The 24,012-nt window shown below is 34.0% G+C and overlaps 1 protein-coding gene across 3 annotated transcripts in view; it reads right to left on the bottom strand.

The window, feature by feature from the left end:
* The window catches only part of LOC128077672 (adhesion G protein-coupled receptor A3-like), a 252,454-nt gene that overhangs the window by 113,581 nt on the left and 114,861 nt on the right, over positions 1–24,012 (bottom strand). For all 3 annotated transcript variants that reach the window (XM_052677159.1, XM_052677160.1, XM_052677161.1), the window contains exons 7-10: positions 17,289–17,502; positions 5,206–5,370; positions 2,392–2,590; positions 845–994 (exon numbers count right to left, since the gene is read on the bottom strand). In XM_052677159.1, the coding sequence (XP_052533119.1) occupies positions 845–994; positions 2,392–2,590; positions 5,206–5,370; positions 17,289–17,502 (728 nt within the window). The remainder of the gene's footprint in view (positions 1–844; positions 995–2,391; positions 2,591–5,205; positions 5,371–17,288; positions 17,503–24,012) is intronic.

The following is a 24,012-nucleotide window of genomic DNA, read 5'->3' as shown; positions in this document are numbered from 1 at the left end:
CAGAAAGGATTTTGAACGAAGAGGCTTTCATAGTTGTAGCTTTGAAACACAATTCTTAGAGATCCCTTGATAACACAGTTTAGGCCTAGCATATGATGATGAAATTGAAGTTGGAGGATTTCTCAAATTGACACTAAAATGTTAACTGTTACAATCCTCAGAGTAAGAATGGAATGAATGCTGCCAAACCAAAGAAAACATACGTTTTAATGATAGCTATCGTGTACAAAAATTACAAGTTATGAAATCTTATAAAAGCAGTCACTCTGAAAATTAACAGTAAAAACTATGGTGAACATTGCTGCTGTCTGTAAAAAACTATTTTTCCCGTAGGATTTGCACGACTCTTGTTAGATTTCCCTGTGAAAATAGAATACATTATGCTAAAAGTTCGTGTGGAAATTTGTACTTAAAAGCCATGTTTTCTTCTCTTTATATAAACTGCTACACTGAGTAAACTGAGTTAAAATCTCCTGATGAAATGGAGAAAATAAAAGGATGAGGAACTTATAAATGAAAGCAAAAAAGTGGCCAGTTTGAGGAGTAGCTCAAGTTCATTCTAAATGTAAGTTATGGCAAAAATAAAAATGAAAAAGAAAATTAAGGATGTGTCTTATTGAAATGCAATTTTTCTTCCTTAGCACAAGGAATAATGTCAGTCAGATGAGATGGCTCAGCTGTCTGACATAAAGAAAGACGCAGCAGCATATGCGGAATGTTTGTGGCTGAATAGCAGGCAAGCAGTTTTAGAAGCTTCAGTGTGTGCCTGCATACATTAAGAACATGGCCATATGTGGAGGCTTCACTTCTACGTGATACTTTCAGTACACAGAAGATATCTTACATCTTCAACTTCATCCACGAAGACAATTAACTTTTCCATTATATAAGCCAAATATATTACATCCATTTTATCCGCAAAGTGGGAAGCACCTCTTGTGTAGGCTGTCAGTTGGCGGGAAAATTCAAGTACAGTCGTCAAATTGATGTGCATCTGAAAATACATGAGAATTGCTTGGTGTGATGAATCTGCTGGCTTTTTTCTTTGCTAAAAATAGAGATCCCATCCATTTGTATAATGCTTTCTATTATTTCACTTGTTAGTACTATACACATAAATGTCAGTAGAATATTTTACCCTAAGTCTCAGATTCAGTTGCTGTCATCTCCAGACACCACCACATGTCAACAAATACTGAAAATTTTTGCATGACTAATTTTTCTAGACAGGAACACATAGGCCTCAAAATATTTCATCAGCCTAAAAATTGTCCTTGTTTTTGCAACACTGACAAGAACAGTGACGCCAGTCAGGTTTCATGTATACAGTAGAGTATGGTGGAAGGAGAGAAGACAACGGTACTATGCTGAAAGAAGAGAAGCTTGGGCAGAATAAGAGGAAAACCTTTTCTATGGTGAGGGTAATAGTCAGGTATTTGAACATTGTGCAGCCATCCTCAGAGGTTTTTAAAAACCTGTTTTTAAAGAGCCTGAGAAACCTGACTTAACCTTGTAGCTTACCTTGCTTTGAGCAGGTGGGATTTCTGGAGTCTAGAGATGACCTTTCTTCCACACAGAATTACAACCATGTAATTCCATTGGATTTCTTCACATAGTAATTATTAACATAGAATAAACTTTAAAGCAATCTAGCATCTAGTGCTATTAATTAGGAAGAAATCATCAAGCAAACTGAAAGTGGTAAAAGTTACTATGGAAGTTACAGACCAGTACCATTCTTCATGCTCTTCACTGTTCACTGTTATGCTCTTTTTCATTTCTACCCATATGCTTTTTTTTTTTTTTTTTTCAAATCTCACCTTCTCTTTAACTTATCAGTAAGAAACCCTGAAATACTGAAAGGATCCGAAAGAAACTGAATACTGCTTTGGAGTTTTGTTTTTGTTTGTTTGTTTGGTCTTTTTGTTTATTTGTTTTTACCCTGGAATACATCAGGAAGACATTTTGGTCTCATTTCTGCAGCTCTTTTAAATATATTACAACAGCAGTGGGAAAACAGACTTCAGTCAGCAAAACCCTGATATAGAACTTCGAGAGAAATTAATGTCTTTCTGGTAAAAATGCATGAGGAGTAGGTAAATAAGGAACTGCAGTGAAGCAGAGATGACCCTGCTAACGTTATTAATGGCGTCTAGATTCTAGACACCCAGAGAAAGAAAAATATTAAAGACAATAGATACTGCGCACTGCATGTTGCTACGGCACCATCAATTACCAAAACCACTGCCAGAAAAATAAATAAATAAATAAAAACATCAACATTTTATTCAAAGCCCAAATATCCCATACTTGTGGCTGAACAAACATTTTCTTGCAAGCTATCCCATAAAATCAGTACTACAGAAAAGAAGCCCTGGATTTCAGCGTTACCTGACTGAAAGCATGAAGAACTTGAGTTATTTCTTGTGAATAAGGACATTCAGAATAGTTTTCTTCATCCCAGCGTCCAGTTCGATTACATTTACGCCATGCCTTAGACTCTTCTACACCATTGTGAAAGGCAATGGAGTTAAATGAATACTGAAGACAAGGATGATAAGCAGTGATTCCAGCCAAAGTTTTGGGCCACCTGTGAACAGCAGGGAAGCAAAAAATTAAAATATAAAACTTCATATTTAAAGGCAACTGACAATATAGTAACAATACGCATGATATATGAGAGAAAAAAATGGCTGTTTAAATTTTACCTCATTGTGTTCTATAATGCATTACTTTGTTTCCATGAAAATCTTGAAATTACACAGGCTTGAGGCTGGCTAGCCACACATTAATTCTGAATTAATTCTAGGAAGGTGTTTGGTGTTAAAGAAAAATAAATGAATGGAATTTTTCCAATTTTTGCCTATGAAGATTGCATAAGGCACAGCAGAAACTCATCAAGAAGAAAACAATATTACTAAATGTTGCAAAACGTAAAGGCTCAAAATAAAGACAACAATCTGTACTTTTCATTTTGACCTAAAGCTACGTAGCCCTTTCTGCGGCAAAGCTTAGAGAAGCAAAAATTCCTGGATATATCAGAAGCCAATAGGTATGGTCTGAGCAGAGGGTATTGTCTTGTGGAGGAAGAAGGAGATAAATCTCAAAAATGAAGTATTTACTATATGAGATTTAAAAGAAACAGTAAGTCAAGAGGAGCCAGAATTGTTCTGTTTACTTCAGGGGCCTATTTTGGAATATTAATCTTTTGTATATCTGCTGCATTCTCTTTAACAACACAAATGCAATCTATTCCTTTGGGTACAAATCCATGGTGATTTTCAGGCTAGTATGGCTGTAGCAAGATCAGGTAATGCGGAAAAATCAAACAAAACTGTGTGCCAACAGTCAACATGTCTGGAAAGGATGTGGTTTTAACTTTAATTGCACTGATGTAATGACTGAAACCAATCATAAAAAAAAATTCTGCCTGCCAATGACACACACCTTGATAATCAACCTTTGCTCATTCACGCATATTAGCTCCTATTACTTAAAAGACACAGATCCATTTTGACACTGTTACATAATATAAGGACAGGTTTGAGGCTAGGTTTGTATGTTTTCTTAGTCTCAAAATGGAAAGGTAAGAAGAGAATTATTTTTATGCGCCAAAGCTAACTGTCACTGGAGAAATTCATGTGATGTATAATCATTTGAAGCAAAATGAAACATGAAAGGATCATCACAAAAAAAAAATATCTACATATAGTATTATTATATACTGGTCTTGCCTCTGCACTGAAATATTAGTTTAGTGAAATATCAGCATTAATGCTATTGGGCCGCAATTGTACTAATTGTGTGCTAATACAATTAGAGTAGCACCCCACCTCAAAAGTAAAACAGAAAAGACTATTCTGAAAATAAAGCACACTGACACTTAACACAGTTGGCAGAATCTGGTCTTTATGATTAGAAATTGTAACATTACATACCTTTGCATCTCAGAATTATCTTATAGTGAGCTGTAAAGCAAAATATCAGCAAAATATGGCCACCATAGAGAAAAAATCTGATTACTTAAAGCCAGTTCAATGTGACTCACATTGTGCCTAACTCTGACGGCAGTTGTGCAATTATAAATACCACCTAGGCTGGTGAACTGAAAGAACGATGCTTCCAAAATTGCTAAAGATTTTTTCATTTTTTCCTCAATAAAAGAACTGTTCTTTCCAGCTTTGCTTTTGTGCTACATCTCTTTTTACTTACATACTTGCTATGTTATGAATACTTCAAAGACCTTTCCAAGAAAAATTACTGGTGAGATAGCTGCATGTCTGAGGATAAACTTTTGGAATAGTTTCAAGTACTCATGCTAGGCTTGAGACTGATAAATTTTCTATAATTCTAAATTCATTCCTCTCAAATGCCAAAGGAATTTATGGACTCAGCACCCCTTAAATATACATCTTAAAAATAAATGCGTATAGACTTCTGGAAAAGTGATCAATAGGGAAAGGGCACTTCTTTTAATTTATACAAAATGACAAAAATGCTCCTGGTGCTAAATACTATAGTCTGGGGGGGGAGGAAGGGGGGAACGTAGAGGGGACGGTTAAAAACAAAAACAAATGCCACTAAAATATGGTGGTAAAACTAAGATGAAACAAAAACTGCATTTAGTCAACAATACTGTGCAGATGATAACATTCAGATAGCAGGATGGATGTGCTTTCTAATCATGTTATGTAATGGTAGAACTGCATATGTTCTTAGGCTCACCTCTAATGATCTATTAGTTTTAACCAAGTAGTATATACTATTTTGATCATTTTTAGCAGTTTTTTTTAACAGTTATTTTTAGTATTTATTACTTCTAATCTCATGTGAACAAAAGTAGCAGAACTGGACTAGATTAAGAAAGTACTGAAGATTTAAACTCCTAATGCATTAATGTAGTGTTATTATATTTTATAATTCAGAAATTATTAACCCTCATCCATTTAGCTGTGAAGGTCTACACCTGAAATTTTCTGTAAGCTCGCACTGAGGAATTAGAAGGATTCTCAGACTTTTACAAACCACTGCCGCTCTTCAAACACTATCTGTCACTTCCCGTAATAATCACACAGTGCTCTTCCTTCCTACTCTATTCCATGACAATGACAAGAAAAATAAGTGACATGTTTGTACCTGACTCATCATGTAAACATGGATATTGCCCATATCTACATCAACATACTTAAAACCAGGAATTCATACCTGAAATCTCCCTTGTTGTTAATAACTCTTTCTGCAGGGCAGTAGGGTGCAGCCATTTCCAGTACCACAATTTCTACATGTTTAGTGCTATTTCCATAGGAATTGTTGACTAGACACTCCCAATCTCCAGATGCATTAATATCAATGCTAGACAGGATAAGTTCACTGTAAAAAGAAAAGATTAATTATTGAATACATTTAAATATATAGAGATTGAGTTATTGATTTCCGGACATTAACTTCTCTTCAGACATTTCCTATGAAAATATAAACAGGGGTTTTGCTCTATGTCATTATAGAGACAAATAAAATGTGATTGATATTAAAATTTTAGCAGCACCAATTTGATAGACCATTTAAGTCATGAGAGGCTGCAACACAAAAGTCATTGCAAAGGAACAGTTATGCATCAGTCCTCACTCTCCTTTCCCCGAATATTATAAAATATTGTTTTTGTTTCATAACCAACTACTTGAAAGTCAGAAATACATTTCAAGTTGACAACACAACCAACCCACAGAGAATGCTTCCCTTCAGCTGTCATTGGAGCTCCTCTGGCAGTTCAAAACCAGAATCTGTTTTCCTGTGGCAGCTTGGGACAAGTTTTCTCGAATAGCCATTGACTTTGGAAGCTGTATATAACTTTCCTGACAAATGCAATATGAGATGAGACAGATGTTGGTTGGTTGCTTTTTTTTTTAGCACTGTACTACTCATAAACTTCTTTCACACTGTTCTCTCCAAAACATGAGATGTAGTTATTAATATCAATAAATTGGTTGAATAAGCTCTGCATAATTAAAATGATAGACAAGTTAAATATAAACACTTAACAGCTTCTCTTACAATATGAACATTGTACAGTACAGCACTATGCCAGTGTTTAGCTGCCCAAGCTAAATATTCCATATATAGTTAGAAGAAATAATTTCAGTAACATTTAAAATTGCCTAGAACTGTTTTTGTTAGGATTTTCTATATATTTGAGATGAAATTAGAAGATTTCACTCTTTTAATGGAGGCCCAGATGAAGTCAATAAAAGTTTAGTTTTTCAAATAATTTCAGCAGGGAAACATTTTATCCAATTACTGTAACTCTAGACAAAAATAATGCAAATTAGTACATTTAATAAAGTAATACATTAGCTCTTAAATCTGTCATTGGCCTAGAAATAAATTTTACTAGAGTTATAAAGAATATAGAGCTTCTGAAAGTAGCTGGGAGAGGAAAAAGGTAGTAATTATCTGAAATGCATGCTTATTACACAAATGGCTGAATTCTGAATATGTCATGTGGTTCAGACAATTAGAAATTATGTGGGAAGAAATGGAATACAGTCAGGAGGGATAGAGAGACATTATAAAAACAGAAAAACAGAATTCAGAAATTATTAAAGTGATTTCAAAACTATATATTAAAAAAAAATTCAAAAATTTCTTCTTGGGGCCTTTGCTACTTTCATAAAGAGTCAGACATTATTAAAAAAAAATTACATGTTTTTTAAATTTTTGGTCTTTTAAGTGTCCTTTTTCAGTTTAAAACTTTTTATGATACATATGCACTCATCTATTTTGCTGCAAAAAAGGCTCAAATCTTCTTGTATATAAATTACTGCAGGTATGTAAGTAAATAAATCACAATCAAGGTAGGAAGTGATTAGACAGCTGCTTATGTAATTTTCCCTTTGAAAGATGCATATAATGAAGGATGATTTTCTCAAGTACTTGCTACAGAACTGTTATCTTGCTCTCCAGAAAACAAACAACCTGTGGTAAATAGCTTTTGATTTAAATTAAATTGCTTCAGACATCTTCTACAATTCTCCGGAAGTTCTATCACATTATCATTAAACAGTAACTTTAAAAATCTCACTGTTCATTTTACTAGATGTCTGAGCTCCAAGTAGCTTGGAACTTCCAATTTCATTTTTACAATGAATTCTAGTATGTTTTTTTTAATGCAAAGGATATAGGAAAAAAAAACCCCAACACATTACTAGCTATTCTCCTATGGAGCAACTGATATTTTTTCATATCAACAGAAGCAATCAATCTTGTAAAAAATGTCAAATGAGAAAGGCCAATAGCAGTAGGCTCTTAGCTACCTAACACATCTTTCCAGAGTCAGATTGAAAGAGTTATGTGAAATTAAACAGTTGATAAATATGTTCAAATTAAATGTTCTGTTTCATATGTCCCAAAAATCTTGCATCATCTTCACAGACAGCTGAGAAAAAATATGTTCCTAGAGCTTACAAAAACAATTATCTGTACTTGTTTCCTTTATCAATGAAAAAATAGGCAGCATAAAAATTCATTTATAGCATCAAGACCCAGAGACTTCTTAGTGAATAGAATATATGACAGATATACTCATCTTTTGATATATTTCCTCATAAAATATCAGTAACCATTGTTAATACCACAAATATTCTAAAACTGAAAACCAGGTTGATTTTAAGTAGATGGTAGAGATAAAAACTAAATGAATACTAGAACATGTTACCAGTTTTATATGTAATAAAATGAATGTAAATCAATATAAAGAAGTACATTTTCCACTTTTTTTTTTATTATTATTTTGAAAGGTATTATAATGCAAGTTTATCTCTCACTAAAACAGATCTTCTGACAATTAATTAGATTATGTTTCCAGGTTCCACAGACAAATATTTACAGACACATCTTTTTTTGTTCTGCTAGAAACACTATAGTTGAAGTCTGGTTCAAATTCCCTAAAATGATGAGTAGATCCTCAAACTTACACGTAATCTTCTGTGGCTCTTACTTCAGATGTTGCACCAAAATAAGCCAGAAAAGGTTTATGAAATATAGGAGAAGATGTATAGTGACCAGAACATGAACTTATCTCCTGAATTGCCATATGGCCACTGTAAGTGATGTATGCATTTATATTCCTCTTGAAATAGTTTGGATAGCAAGCTCAATGGTGAAACTGTTCATTTACTTACCATCTAGATATGACAAATGATAAATTGATCTTACTCCCATGGGGAGTTTAGGAGACTTGATTAAAAAAAAAAAAAAAAAAAAAAAAAAAGCCTTAATTCTCAAACACAGCACTCAACTTCATATCTTTAACATATTTTCCACGTGTAACTTTGGCAACTTCATAGTCTTCGCACACCAAAAGGGAAGGGCTGGCCTGTGCAATATTTTAAAGCTCTTTATAAAATTTTTGGTAAGTGATTGCGTATTGTAAGTCTTAGCACTACTTCATTAACAATCCCAGGTTTTCTTACTCTCAGAAGAAAGTCATTTCTGATCTTTCTCGGTGGTGGCAACAAGTCTTGACAAAAGGCAATGTCACTTGAGAACATTTTCACTCCTGTCACTTCAGAACATTGCAGGAGTCTGTTTAAAGAGCTTGATAGGAGCACAACAGAATTAAGAAGAGTACCCTTAGATGTAGCTTACTTTTCTTGGTTTTCCTGTCTTATATATGTGAATAAATGTCAGGCCAGAAATGAAATGGGATAACTTTGATTTTGCATTTACTATGCAGCTTTACTAAGGATGAAGTAAGCATCAGAAAGAATTCCTATTCCATCTACATTAGCAATCATACTCATGGGCACTCCTTAGAGTGTGACAGTTAATACTTTTGTGGAAATTTATGACCAACCAAGAAATAAACAAAGTCATTCATAGATGGAACCAAGGCAAACAGAAGATGACTATTGCTACTTGGTAAGAACAAAAGGATGACTAGCAAGCTTATCTCAAGTTTTGTTCGGAAGTTACTGTAGCTTTCTCAGTAAGCCAAAGAACACTCAAAAGGAAGACAAGACCAATATTTTTCCTTTGAAGTGGGAAATTTTGGTCATGTTAAGATCCCTTTTTCAAATGCGATGACTGATGTATTGAGAGATTAATTCACACGTAGAGCTGATACAATTGCATTAAAAAAATTCTTGTAATATTCATTTGAAGCCTGTGGCATTGGTCATTACAAAGAGAGGAACCTTAGTACAGCAGCCATACACATGTAATCAAGTAAATTATGACAAAAGATTTCTATTTGAGGCATAGCATTGCATTGCTACAGCTATGCATAACTAATTAGACAATCAGAAGTAGGAGTCATTATGCAAAGTTACTCAACCATGTCCTAAAGTAATACCTTTGTGACATTTACTGTACTTCCCAGCACTTATTTGCATGTCAGGAAACAGCATTTTAGACTTGTTTTCCACAGGAAAGATTTCAAAGTCTGAGAATTTCCTTCAAGGCTGGGTAAGAATCAACTGCTCTTCTAGGTGAAAAATAAAAATCAATTACTAAAACACAGATAGCATCCTTTAGACAGATAAGAAGGACTGCTTCCTTACAGTTCAGGCAGAAGGCCTGCATAACCAGCATTCTACCCATACTATCTTCAATTATTAATACTAACACAGAATTTTAAAAATCTGTTGATCTCCAGAGAACACTGCTGCTTGGAATAAAGCCTTTCACAGGGGATACAAGGTTAAAACATGGAAAATGAAGACAGAATGTGTAAATCTAGGCACTTTAACTGAACTTAAATTGCTAGTCCGATCTCCTGACAAAATTACTTATTTACCCATGAAAGAAACAGCTTTAGAAACCTGATGGCCTTTAGTATAATATAACTTGGTTTCCATGTAACAGTGCAATGAAAAGAGATAAAAAGATTAAAACTGGTATTGAAGTATTTTTAGGTGTAATCAATTTGTCATACGCATAGGAAATTAATGATTTTCTCTTTCTTCTGATTGAACAGAAGAGCAAAGCAAAGCAAAACTTTTTAACACCATCAGTAGCTTCCCAGTAGCATGCTATAATTAACCATAACTTATCTATCAGCTAATTTGTTCACATTAGTATTTTAGCTGGATATCTCTTCAAAAATACCTGTGGAAAGAAGCACTAATTATAATGATAACATATTGACAGGAAAAAAAAAAAAAAAAAAAAAAGAAATATCAGAAATATCTACTTTTGAAATAGAAGACATTTTATTAACATGTTAGTAAACCAGACCATTTTTCCTTTGTTTTGCTCAAATTAAATGTAAATACAATTCTTAAAATTGAGAAAAAAGGTAGTAGTAATACTAAATGAATATACAGTAACATCTTCAGGAACAGAGTCAGGAATCTGCTGTTCTAAATAGCTCTACCAGGTATCCCAGTAGGCTGGGTTTTATGATATGTGCCTCTCTCATTGAGCTTGCCAGGTATAGAGAACCTACCAGCTATTTGGATGCACTGAAAGGTGTGCAAAAAGGAGCATTTATGCTCATATGTCCACAGCTCTGGAGTCAGTATGTGCCACTCCAGCTAGTTATGAAAGTAAAGTGGGGAAAAGAAAAAGATTTCAACTCTCAAAGCTTTCTCTTGCTGGAGAGACCTTCAGACAACAGGCACAGCACTGTGAAGCTATATGACAAGTGTACTCCTTGTCCTAGGCTTATTTGAAGCACAACATGAATCAGTTGCCTATCACTTCATGAAAGGTTTGGGGCTGCTCAAGTGTATTTACTGTTATTAATATTGTTCTAACAGCAGACCGCTTGCCTGCAAGATAATGCAAAAGCAGCTTTCTGGGGAAGTACTGCTACACCTGCCACATGCCTTTCATTTGCCCTTAAGTAGTCTGTTCACTGCAACGTGAGATCCAAAGATTCATTTCATTAGCATAACTCCTGTGATCTGTACACTAGCAGAGGTTCTTAGACAAAAATAACACTACGACAATCAGTCCAATAGTCAGAATTACATAAAAAGCTTTTTAAACAAAATATTTTGCAGATGATTCATAAGTGTTAACCTACTTATGACAAGTCTTGATTACCTGATTACGTGCCACTGGGAGCAACCAAAAGAAAAAAAATACAGAAGAAAACAAAAAGTACATTAATTCTGCAATATGAATGTATTTGTTAACTGCACACTACTTCGACAAAATTTTCCACTCTCTTGTGACAATGGTGATGTTACAATTATAGATTTTTTTTTTTTTTAAAAGAAGAATACTTAATATGATTAAGCCATTGCATACTGGGGCTATGATACTGCTTTATTTGCTGAGCTGAAAGAAATTTGAGAACTAAAGGAGACAATACACAGCAGATTCCTGCATAAGAACTTCAAGAACTGTCTCAATTATTTCTCCAGCATATAATGTATCTCCAACAGTGTTATTTTGTGATGGCCATGAAACACTCAAACAATATACTACAGACAATTAAAATGAGGTTCTTTTAATCTATACAGTGGAAGAAGGAGAGGAACTGGGGCCTGTTTTCATGAAATTCCTGCATGTTAATGGAGTAAAGAAAAACAAAAACAAAGAAAACCAACTCTGTGGAAGTCCATAAGGAACATATCCTAAGACATTCTCTACTTTGAGTGGGTCAAAATACAAATCTACTGCAAAATATAAAAATAGGTCAACAAACAATAAAAACGTAGTTCACTTATTTATTTTAATATTTAAAACTGTTTGCTTTGCCAGTATTGAGAGTGACTTGAAAGGAAGAGTACATCAGACTCTGTACATAAGTCAGTATTGCTCTTACCATCACAAATGATACACAGGGTTACAAACTATTGCCTGGGCTGCAAGAAAGCATATAATTATATCATCAGCATTGATACGAGAAGTAATTAAAAAAAAATCCTTTTGGAATGTTCACTCTAAACCTGCTGTAATGTAGCATCTCCTCAGCTACAAATCTGAAGCTGTTTGAAGGGCTAGATCAAAATCACACTGGCCCTAAAAAGCTAAGCAGAGCTGCATTATTTTAAAAATTTTCACTGAAATATTAGAATTGTTGATCTAAAAAGCATAAAATATTTAGAACTTTTCTATATGTTTTAAATTCTATCAGATAAAAATTACTAACACATTTCTGATGAAAATAACTATTTCCCTTGCATGTTTGAATAAACAGTTTCCCAGAAAAACCCTTGAATTTTCATGGTACGGCACAACACTCTAATGGTAGAGGGTATAATGGTTATTGCTTTTGTTTTTCATAGTATTGATGTATTTTCCCACAGTTCATTTTTTTAATTATTCCCCAAACTGACTAGTAAAAATTACATTGGGTTTTATTCAAATAATTAAAAGCATTTAGAGGAAAAGCCTAACGTTAACTAATTTGCATGGAGAATACCTTGAACCCCGACAATCAAATGTGTTTTTCATAGTATTCTGCAATAATTTTGAATATCATCTTTCTATCTGAAATACAAGAACTTTTCTGGTGAATGTGCATGTGTTGCTAATCCTCAGCTGCCTGCAGTGCCTGAAGCTGTAGACTGTTGACCACAGATTTTAAAGTAATCACAAAACAATACAGAAATATTGATTTATTTTATTTTGCTTCATTTCGTTCCTAACTTCTTGACAGCAAAGGGTCAAATAGAGTCAGTTAGGTGTACTAACAAAGTATCAGTACTAAATAATTTCTGCTCATCTCCCCTGGCTTCTCAGTGTGACCTTCAGCTGCTCATACATCTCTAACTGCTCATGACAACAGAACACAAAGCACTCAAATGGCATCCTTTTCATCTGTTCTAACACTTTTTTTTTTCATATTTTATGAAGTGAATCTCCGATATCTTGCCACAACTTGGTATATATTTGAACTATCAGTTCTGCAACCAACCTAGCAATTGGTTCATCATCAACATACCATTTTCAGACTGCTCTTGTTAACTGAATATTCTTTCAAACCATTGCCGTTTGCTTCACATCTCTATCACGTGTATTCTTGCCACAAAGTGTTAAGAGTTCAAAGGTCAACTGGATTCTTTCCACCAAAAATAAGCAAAGAATTTCTGACTTTCTCTGAATTTCTGCAAGTGTTTCTTTCTTTCTTATACAGTTTGCTTGCTTGCAAAACAAACTTGTCAAAATACCACTTTATCTACTTCAGCACCAATTTGTACTGAAATTCATTTCTTTCACTAACCACATCTTAAACTGACCTTTATCTTAATAATATATTAATATAATATTATTAATCTGTTAGTGAAACTGTCTCAGTCCAATTACAAATCCCTTACTAACAAGTGTTCTAATAACTTTAAACATTTTAAAAAATTATTCATTGCATTTAGTAGATCCTTCAGATTATAAAAAATAATACTGCATTCCTTTTAATTTTTCTCCCAGTTTCTTGATTATTACAATAAAAGGAGATAGTTATTTGAGGTTCTTCTCTGCTATCACACAGGTATTTGCAGGTGGAATTTTTGGAGTTTTCCAAATAATTATGTAAGCTAAAAAACAGCTTTCTGAAATGAGTATACACATTTTATGTATTAATTTTAAAATAAACATTCTTACTGATGCCCCTATCCTTGTAACATCTAAAGGATCAGATGTAGTTCCATATTCTCTTATCTCAACATTACTATTTCTTTCACTATTTACTTTCAACCATCCCACTTTGGCAGCAGACTGCTGTGTAAATATAAGGAATCACTGTATACTTTAAAAAAAAAAACAAAGTAAAGCAAAGCCAGACTCTTAAGCTTACTTCCTTTTCATTATTATTATTAAGGACTACATTTAGCAGTCATGTTTGAAAGACTGAAATAGGACACTTTTTAAGATAAGACAATTTTTGTGGGGGATAACAGCTGAGACCTAATAGTATGAATTTCCAACAGCAAATCTATCTATACACCATAATGCAAAATTATACATGAACAACTTACTGACACCAGCACCAGCTGCCGTACGTTCAGTTAAGAGCATGTTACTTCCTTTGATCATAACACTCCTTTTTATGGGTTCTTAACTTTCTACGTTTAACGTTTTCAGAAAGAGACAGTGTGAACTGTAATGGCCCCAGAGCAACTATTACAGCTGTCAGAGATATAAGTACTGTTAAACATTTAGCAAAAGTATTTACAAAATAGGATTAAAGAGACATTAGAATAGTCACTACAGACTATGGGATGATTAAGATACTCTCAAAAATCAAAGTCTTTCAATACTATGAAGTTGTCTGGTTCATAACACTAAAATATATTCTTTTTTGGTTTAATATTCTAATAACTACCTTTCTGTCTCTCCTGGCAGAGAGGAGAAACAGTAGGGAAAGATATAGTGCTGCTGGGAGCTTTTGGGATGTGGATTGTTTTATTGCCCCTTACCGTCATCACATTCATAATCTAATATTCCACCCATAAGAAATTAAGACATCTTCATGCAAACACAAGTCACAATTTCAAACAGACCCATTCACAGATGATAGAAAATTAGTTCCATATCACATTTACATTTTCATGTATGACTATGACATTTTTACACAGGCATAATGTCAGAAAATTAAACATGAGCAAAATCAAATATTATTATCATTGGCAAGAAATGGTAAATGTGAGCTAGCAGCAGAATTGAAAATACCTCCTCAAGATCTCCTATGAGTAATACTCTATGCCAAGAAAAATGTCACGGTCCAGAATACAGTTCAAAACTTTAGTTTAATTATTGTAACAAAAACATTTATTTTAGTTTACTCTGCTTTAACATAGGAGGAAAAAAAACACACATTGGATATTTTATTCTTCTACTGCGCCAGTTAATAAAACAGAAGAGCTTAGCATGATATTTATATTGTAAATCCATGTCCAGAAATATCTGCAACTACCTAATAAAATAACCACTAAAAAAATGTTTGAATAAGCAGCTTTTGGAACAAGACTACACCTCTGTGTTCAAAACTACCCTTTAGAAATCTTAAATTGCTAAGCAGCACAAGCCAAAGTGCATCTTTTAGTGTAATCACAGAAAAGCCAGAGAGCGAATGTTTGCAATATTTGCTGTAAAAAGTATGTAGAGGAAGGAAAATAAGAGACTGTAAGAGATGATTTTAAATTACTTCCATTTTCACTCCAAATGTGATACTTAACATATGATAACCTCAGGAAGGCATTGTCTTCATGGTGTTTCGCAGTGTGTCATACAACTGTGAATTAACCATCACAAAACAGTGTGTAATTGCATGTAATAATGTAAACAGTTATAGTATGGACAGTCATGAAAATAAGAGTAAAATTAAGAAATGCTCAGTAGAGTTTTTACAGTCATAACTTGAACAGAGTTTTCTCATTTTCAACTTGAAGAGGCAACGCATAATCTGTAATTTATATAAATAAAATCACTGAGTTCAAAATAATATGTTTTCTGGAAGCTACTTTCCAAAAGCACAGTCTCCCATGCCTGCACTCAATTAATACTGATCAGTTCCTTGATCAAAGCAGAACCATGTTTTTTTTTAAGTACTAGTACCACTATTGGATAAGGATTATGTTGGATAAGAAATGCAGCATTGATGCCCTACTGTAGTGTGAAGTGAAACATGCAGCTCAAACAAAAGAGCAATAAAAATAATTGTTTAAAGGTTCTGAGTTTTATTCAAAAAATAGTTTGCCTCATTTTGACAGTGTGTATCACATAGCTTGGTGAAGTCAAATTTTCCAGTATATAACAGCAAATGCTATGATGTATCTAGAAGATATTAATTCAGAATGCTTGGCCCCAGTGTATACTGCAACATGATCATTGAGTTCATCTATTTAATAGCTAAATGATGTAGGTAACAGATCAGTAATTCTTATTAAAACACTGCTTTGGTGGACAAGGGTTTCTACTTCATAGTCTAACAAAAATTAACCAATATAAGGTAATATTTGGTCAAGCAACTTCTAAACTTAAATTTTAAGGGGATATCAATTTTGAAAAATCTTAAACGCTTTGAGACATTTACTACAGTATATGAATATACTCTCTACAAATCACTTATATAATGCAAAATAAAATTCAGTTGAGGTGATTAGCAGTATGTCTTTTAATTGTGATATTGCGGATATAAAAGGAACATACTTTAAGTTACTTGACAGTTATATAATAGCTCCTGCAGCTGGTATTACCATACAAATTCGTCTGAAAACCTTTTTTGTTATCCACTACAGTCCTACACATCAATATTAAAAAAAAAAAAAAAAAAAAAAAAAAAAAGCAGTAGTTAGAGTAGGTCAGATACGTGTCTCTTGATCCACTCCAAAAGGGGTCAAATACCCAGTGAGCAGACAAAATTAAAGTCAGTAAGACTGGAAGATCCCAGTGGAGAGGAATTAATTTCACTCCCTTTGTAACTTTCATTTGATAGTTCAGAAGCATTTCAGGTCAATCATATTAATAGAGAGCAACTGAGTGAAAAGAAGCTAATGATGATCCAGAGCTAATTAGCATAACTATTTTCATTCCACCTCATATTCAGAATCTGACTTTTTTGATCAATGATGAAAATTGGCAGATAACAAAAGGATGTCTGTGACAGTTCAGCAGTTTTTAGTGACAAGCCCAGACTCTATGATGAAAACCAAAAATATAAGAATGCTTAGTAACTTAGTAAATAAGATTTAAAAGGGAAGACCAAAGCAAAACTTGAACAATATGGCTATTGACAAATAACATTATATTAGTTGATACTTCTTTTTAAGGAAGCCTATCCTACTTCATTTCTCTTCTCATTTTTCACATCAGCAAAGTTTTCTGTAGATCTGTTTCTCAAGGACAGAGAGGATTAAAGATAATAATAGTCACTGAATATGAGAAAAATTTTAATAAGAATCAAAAATGAGGTTACCTAGCTAAATGAATACAGTATCTGATATACTAGCACCTACAAAAAATAATCCAGATCTTTTAAATTATTGATTCTTCATAAATGGACACAACTCAATCTTTAAATGGCGGTAGGTCAGTATGCTACTGAAGTGATCGTGATATACTTATTTTTCAACATTTCTTGCTGTGTAAGAAATTCTGTTCTTATCTGTCTCAAACCTGCATTTGCTCAAATCCGGATACTTACACACAAGAAATTCAATTTGCAAATACATCCACTCATAGCCAAGAAAAATCTACATGTGTATGTTAAGATTCAAGCACAACTGATTAACTTGAAACAAAACATCTTTTGATGTAAGTTTTAATGAGGCTTATTTCTAGCTTACATCTGTTCACCTTGTCAACAAGTCTGAATATTACAAGAGATGTTTATACATTACCGTGTAATTAAACAACAGTCATGAATGATGCTGTCCTCCACAAATATGCCACTCTCTTCATCTGTTTCAATAAGTTGACCAGCATGGTACCAATGTACTTGGGTAGTTTTGTCAACGTAGGTTGCAGTACACTGAAAGGGCAAGCGGTCTCCATGAAAAACCACTTGTCTTTGTGAGGGGATCAGCTCGAAAAGAGGAAGCTCCAGAGGCCCAGCTGCAGAGAAAGCCAACAAATGTAAAGAGAAAAAAAACTCTCAAAATCTCAAAATTATTTTTTTGTCTTATGAATAAAGTGGACTAATTGTATACAAGTCTAACTTTCTAGATTATTAAAATACTAAGATAAAATATATGCCCACATATTATCCACTTAACTCTGACAATGATGTCAACCTTAGGAATCAGATCTTTTATTAACATGAGACCAGTGATTACAGAATTACTAGATTGTCCACAGAATGTATTTACAGAATAGTTCACAGAATGGTTGAGATTGGAAAGGATATGTTGAGATCTTCCAGTCTCATCTTCTGCTCAAAGCAAAATGTTTACTGCAGAGCTATACAGACAAAAATCAGTCTTCTGATTAAAGAAAAAGGTACACCTATCAATTCAGGCACAATTAACATTTACAAGACACTTCACTGTCAGAGGTTGAAATTGCCACTGAAAAATTCAGCCACTCCAGAGAGCCTAAACTATCTCATGTGCCTGGGATTTGGATACTGACAAAGCTAATAGCAGATGGTAAACTTTGCTCTCAAGTTCAACCATTATTTCTTATTTCATTGTTCCTTTTTCCTTCTGCCTCTTCCACAAGTCATCTTCATATTCTAGATGTTTACTCAAGATTAAATATTCATCTAAATCTCTATTTTACTATTTCATAGTGCAGTACATTTCATCACCTTTTTTTCCTGAACTTTCTCTTTCCTGTTTTTCCCTCAAAAATAGTCTCTAAGAACATATTCTAATCAGAGTCTTATGAAAAACAATTGCTATCATCACATACCCAAATTTGTAAGGTCAACTAAAAAAATAAAGAACATTTTAAGTTTGGAAGGCAAATACATTTTTGAGACTACTGGAAGACTCTTAGCTTCACAGCCTAAACAGAAATTAAAGGCTACATCTCTTAATAATGAATCTCTAAATGGTATTTCTTCCTTTCACATTTTATTAGTAGATTTTGAAAGTATCTGTTTCTGTAAAATATTTTCTATGCTTTGTTCGATTAATAATGATTTCTTGAAATTAACAGCAGATCATTGAAAAGGAGCATTCTTGGAAAGGTATTGAAACAGGCAGTCCACATCTAAAGAGAGAAGTGGAGATCGTGATTTATAGGTCAATAAGGAATAAAGGAAAACCATATCTTCTCTTTTTCTGATATAGACTGTTTAAGTAGGAAAATTATCCCCTCTGATACACTGTTATCATCATGTAAAAATTCTAGTGGCAATAAAAATTCTAAGGACTCACACACTTGATTGTAGAAGATGCTACCATGGAGAACCTGCATGATAATTCCTAAAATATACTGCATGATATTCCTAAAATATAACCTTTTCACTTCAGCCTACAATACCAAAAGAACTGAATGAGTCTGGGTGAATTTAACTGTATTAATACAATCTCATCTTAGCCACAATACCTGCCTACAGTTCTGCATCTTGGAAACCCCTCTAACTTGATGAGAAAACTGAATTTTTAAGCTATGCCCTCCTCCCCCTTATTTTTCTTCGACTTTCGTTTAAAAATGTCTCATCATTAATATCTATCCAGCCTACAGGGCTGTCAGTTGAAAGGTCACCCTTCCACATTTCCACCAGTAGTGAAAATCTCAACCATCTATTTTTCCAACAAATACTTTAACCTTTTTTTCTATTTCACTGCTTACAATCTTATCTTCAACTTCCTGCTTAAAATTCTCTGTTTCCTGTCACATATATACAGACGTACTTAACCAGAACACAAGCCATAATCACTGGTTCTAGCACTGCTAAAAACTGTGGACTACTGATAGCTTTTGTTCCTCCTTTACTCAGCATCCCACTCTAACACACTTCTTTATATCATTCAGATATTGTCTTTAGAAGAGTTAAATTGTGAGATGTTGCATTTATAAACATAGCTTTGGGCTCTCAATACTTTGAGGGCATTTAAATGTTAAATAGCATGTTCACCACCTATTTTGAATAAACAGTGAGAGGGATCATTTTGCTTTTTTCACAGAGAAGGAATGCTGGCCAGCATAATACGCAGGATTTGTGCATGAGTGAATTTGTGATATTGCTGCCTGGCAGTAGCACACAGAGGATTAAGGGGCTGACTGCTATCTACTAAAATGTTGTAAGCCTGCTGTGACTATAAAGGGCATGCTTCAGATATCACTCCTTATTTGCTCATGTATCTTCTGCTTGTGCCTGCATGGATACATTACTACAATTTCCTTGAAACATACTTAATATTTTTATACCATGTTGGACTTCTAACTAAAAGAAGAGAAAGTAAACCAGATCATTACTCCATTTATAACAGTTACAGGCTTGGTGATTTACATTAGACATTTTTACTTGAAGACTGAGACTACCCTGTCTCCAAAACTCTACAGTCTTTATTATGAAGTCAAGTATAGAATACAAGCAAAGTTATTGTCTGCAGACATAAATTAACAGACTGATCTCTTTATCCTGGTTACATTCAAATATCCCAAACGAAAGAAAATAAAAGCAGAGTCCAGAAAATTAAACTCACTGTCATAACTACAACAGCAGTACACAGAACTCACAGAAATCAAATCAAACTTTTCATTAATCTCTCATTTTTAACTTGACAGTGTTGTATTACGTCAAACATAAGTTGTTTTCTCAAGCAGTGAGTGACACATTGTGTTATGAGGCTACAAATTAGTAAGTGCAAACTAACCTATCAGTATATCTTCAGTGAAACTATGCAAGTTGCCACGACATAAAGATGTCGTGTATCACTAACCGCAATTTTATCTATGCCATTATAGCTGGTTATCACTTCTCTTGTTCAGCCCTGGGAGTAAGACCAAACTCAGAAATGGAGTACAGATGAACTATTCCATGCAGATTTTCAAAATTAACAGAAGCAAATTAAACTTTTCTTTTTTCATTGCAGCGTATCAAAATGACAAAAATTATTAACATCAATGACATCAGTGATCTGCTCTTTCCTTACAAATCATACAAGTACCAACAAAGATGCAGAGTGAAGATAACATGCTTTGGCTAATCATTAGGATAGAATATCTTTCTGACCACCTGAATCCTTTTGGAATACACATACTTTGTTTGCACAAATTGACAAATAATGCTGAAAGCACATTTACAAAGTAAAACTTGTACAATTTCTATGGAAGGAAGGTACATTTGAATATTTCTACAACACATCTGTATGTCTATTTAAAAAATGATTGCCAGAGTTAATCTGTTATTTTAAAGGGGTAATCATCATTTAAGTGACTGGGACTGATTCTGCAACTATTACTCATGCAAAAGTTCCAGTTGACTTCAGAGACAGCTCACAGAGACAAGGATTAATTGCACAAATACAAGTTTTAGGATTAGCGCCAATACCCTTTATCCTGAATGGCTATAAAATGACTGCATAGTTTCACCAGCACCTGTTGGGAATGCATACTTATTTTAAATCCATAATTCTACAAGCCTTTAAATTCATCATTAAAATAAAAGTATTTACGAATGCTGTAAATAAATTCTCAGGCTTCAATGGGGATAAAGAAGTAAAAAAGACAGAGATTCGGAAAGTATTTGAATGATTTTGGCATTGATTTGACAGCACTTTTGAAATATAACAGCTTTGGCAACAGAAATTTTCTCTTTGATTAGGAGATTAATGCCAACTAAGTATCTGTAAACTCTGAAGTTTTATGTATATGTAAATACAGATGTAAGTGTCTCGTAAGATTTAAAATAGTTTGCAGTTTTCTTTTTCTTTTTTTTTCCCCAAGATGATCCACTCTGCTGCCCTTAAGTCTGGAGTCAGCACCATCAGCAAATGAGAGGTGTGAATCTCCTATGAGCATTTAGACCAACAGCTGCTGAAGTGTTTTACAGTCTTCACCTGTCTTGTCTCTCCAGTCAGCATTGAACCATGATTGCAGCAGAGCACCACAGGAATCACTGATTGCAGCATGAATCTAAAGGTCTAACCCATCATTACAGTAATTACACCTTTTTCTTTCTCTCTCATTCCTCAGCAGAAAAGGTTTTTGTTGACTGAAGGCCCTATTCTTTATGCTATCACATCTTGCATTTCAGATTAGCTCTAGACAAGAACACTGAAGGCATATCGAAGAGGAATCAGGTTGCACACACACCACTGTATCTGAATATTACCTAAGAATACTTCTCATAGAGACTACATTTGTGCACATTTTTATGCATGCGGTGCCCCAATATATATAGGAAGTTGAAAAGAAAATAGAAACGATTTTAATAACCATTAACTAGAACAGAAGGGTAACAAGCTATATCAAAGTTTCAATGTGTATTCCTTTAGTTATAAACATTATAAACATTATAAAACAATTCATGATGCACAACTAGGAATATTTGATGCTTTTTTCCCCTCTCAATTCACATTTTGAGATCTTAATAATAGTTTGATTTTCCTTACAATTTTGTCCTTTTCTGTTCACTATTTAAAAATATGGAACGTGAAGGAATCACTGCTATCACTGGATACACGTGGAAGACAAATGTTTCTACAGATACCTTGGAGATGGAGACGTACAATGCATCTCTAATCTGTACTTTGGTTACATTATATGATCACATTTGAATATGTACCTATAATGTACCTGTTTTAACAATCAAAATTATGGAAACTCAAAAGCTGGTTCATGCAATAGGACTACATCAAAATTACAGAAAATAGGCTGATCATTAGACCAACACAAAATAGTGGACACATGAGCACAGAAAATGAAAGCATGGCCCACCTCACAGTATGTTACATTTTCTCCTCTATATATAGCCTGCAAAAGTTTAACAGCTCCTAACAGCAATATCCTGGTTACCACACTGGAGCATTTAGACCAGTACACAGTTTTCTGCTATACATTTTGTGGGTTCTTTAACTGGCTTTGTCCATACTCATCGCATTCACATGCCAAGAAGTAGAAAATTCCACAGTCTATCCAGGCTGCCTCCACATCTATGCAGTATCACAATTCAAATATGCTAGGATATACCATTGACTTCTGCCTCTCAGTAGGAAATCAGTTTGCTACAGTGCACTGCAAGCATTTGGAACAAGAGAAAAGAAAAAAAGGAAAAAAAGGTTGGCATTTTGTTTCTTGTTAATCACTTGATTTGTTGTATTGCCAATGGGCTTTTTATTTGAATTGAGTACGCCTACAGAGTGCAGCACATCCTGCTGACAAAAGTGAGAGTTAGAGCTCTAATATTTGTATACAATCTCAGTGGGAAAGAAATGTGCATGGAAAGCACAGTGGGGAGAAGCTGGAAGTGAGGACAAAATGAAAGAACAGGTCCAATAAAAAGGACAGATGAAAATGAAGAAAAAAACCTGATAAACATCATTTAAAAATTTGAATTGCTGACGAAGCGAATTACATCTGTTGATATTTATTGAGCAGAACCGAAAAAAAAAAAAAAAAACCAACCCAAAGCAACACAATTATTTTAATTGCTCTGAAGACCAGTCCTGCCAAAAAGAAGAGGTGCCAGTACATAAATGCCAATTCCATATTGCAGAATTTGGTGCAGAATGCCACAGACCATCCCACATGCCAAGGAAGTCAAGAATGAACAAATAACTGGAGCCAAGCTTCAGTTTTAATAAAAGCTTTGTGTGGTTTCAGTTTTAACATGATATGAAGAAAATACAGATGCCAAGATGTATTAAACACAACTAAATGAGATAAGTCTTCTGGGCTTCGGACAAGAAGACTTTGATCCATATTCATGTACCACTCACCACAGAAAACAAGTAGAGCTCCTATTTGTAGCATAGCCACCAATTTCATAAAGCTAGCTGGGCAAGGCACATTCCATACCATTTTATTGGTCCTTTTGACCTGCATGCATACACGTTTTCCAGGCACGGATCACAGAATCACAGAATGGCTTAGTTTGGAATGGGAACTGAATGATCACTGATCCCGAAAACTCCTGCCATGGGCAAGGCTGCAACCACTACAAAAAGGAGATGATTTTTTTGCAGCATCTCAAAATTAAATCTTATCTTTAAGTTTAGTTTGCAATGCTAAGTGCTACAATGAAATACTAAAATATAATTGGGAAAAAAAAATAAAAACCCAACAGCTACTAACCTAAGAAAAAGACTTCCAAAATAATACAGTTTTATTTTCAGTTACATGTTTTATATTATTTCTGTGAAATTCTATTAATTCATCAATGAGAAAGAGAGAAAGAAAGAGTCTATGTCTTTTGAGCAGGCATAGTAGTCAGTGGACTGGGGCACTGTTATGAACACAGATGCTGCTTCAGGAATCTGAACAGATGCAGCAGTCCCAGGATTTGTCTGAGTTAGTTACAGTAAGACCAGGCTGTCACAATTCACTGTTGCTTGTCCTTCAGTTATCTGGGTTAGCTTACCTCATAAATGCACCCCATATCAGCAGAATAGAAGATTAAAGCCCTGCCAAGAAGTGCTGCACTCATAGCTTTGGATGACAGCCTCACAG

Source organism: Tympanuchus pallidicinctus, unplaced genomic scaffold (genome assembly GCF_026119805.1).
Source record: "Tympanuchus pallidicinctus isolate F22 unplaced genomic scaffold, pur_lepc_1.0 scaffold16, whole genome shotgun sequence".
NCBI lineage: Eukaryota > Metazoa > Chordata > Aves > Galliformes > Phasianidae > Tympanuchus > Tympanuchus pallidicinctus.
This window is presented reverse-complemented; position numbering and strand designations above follow the sequence as displayed.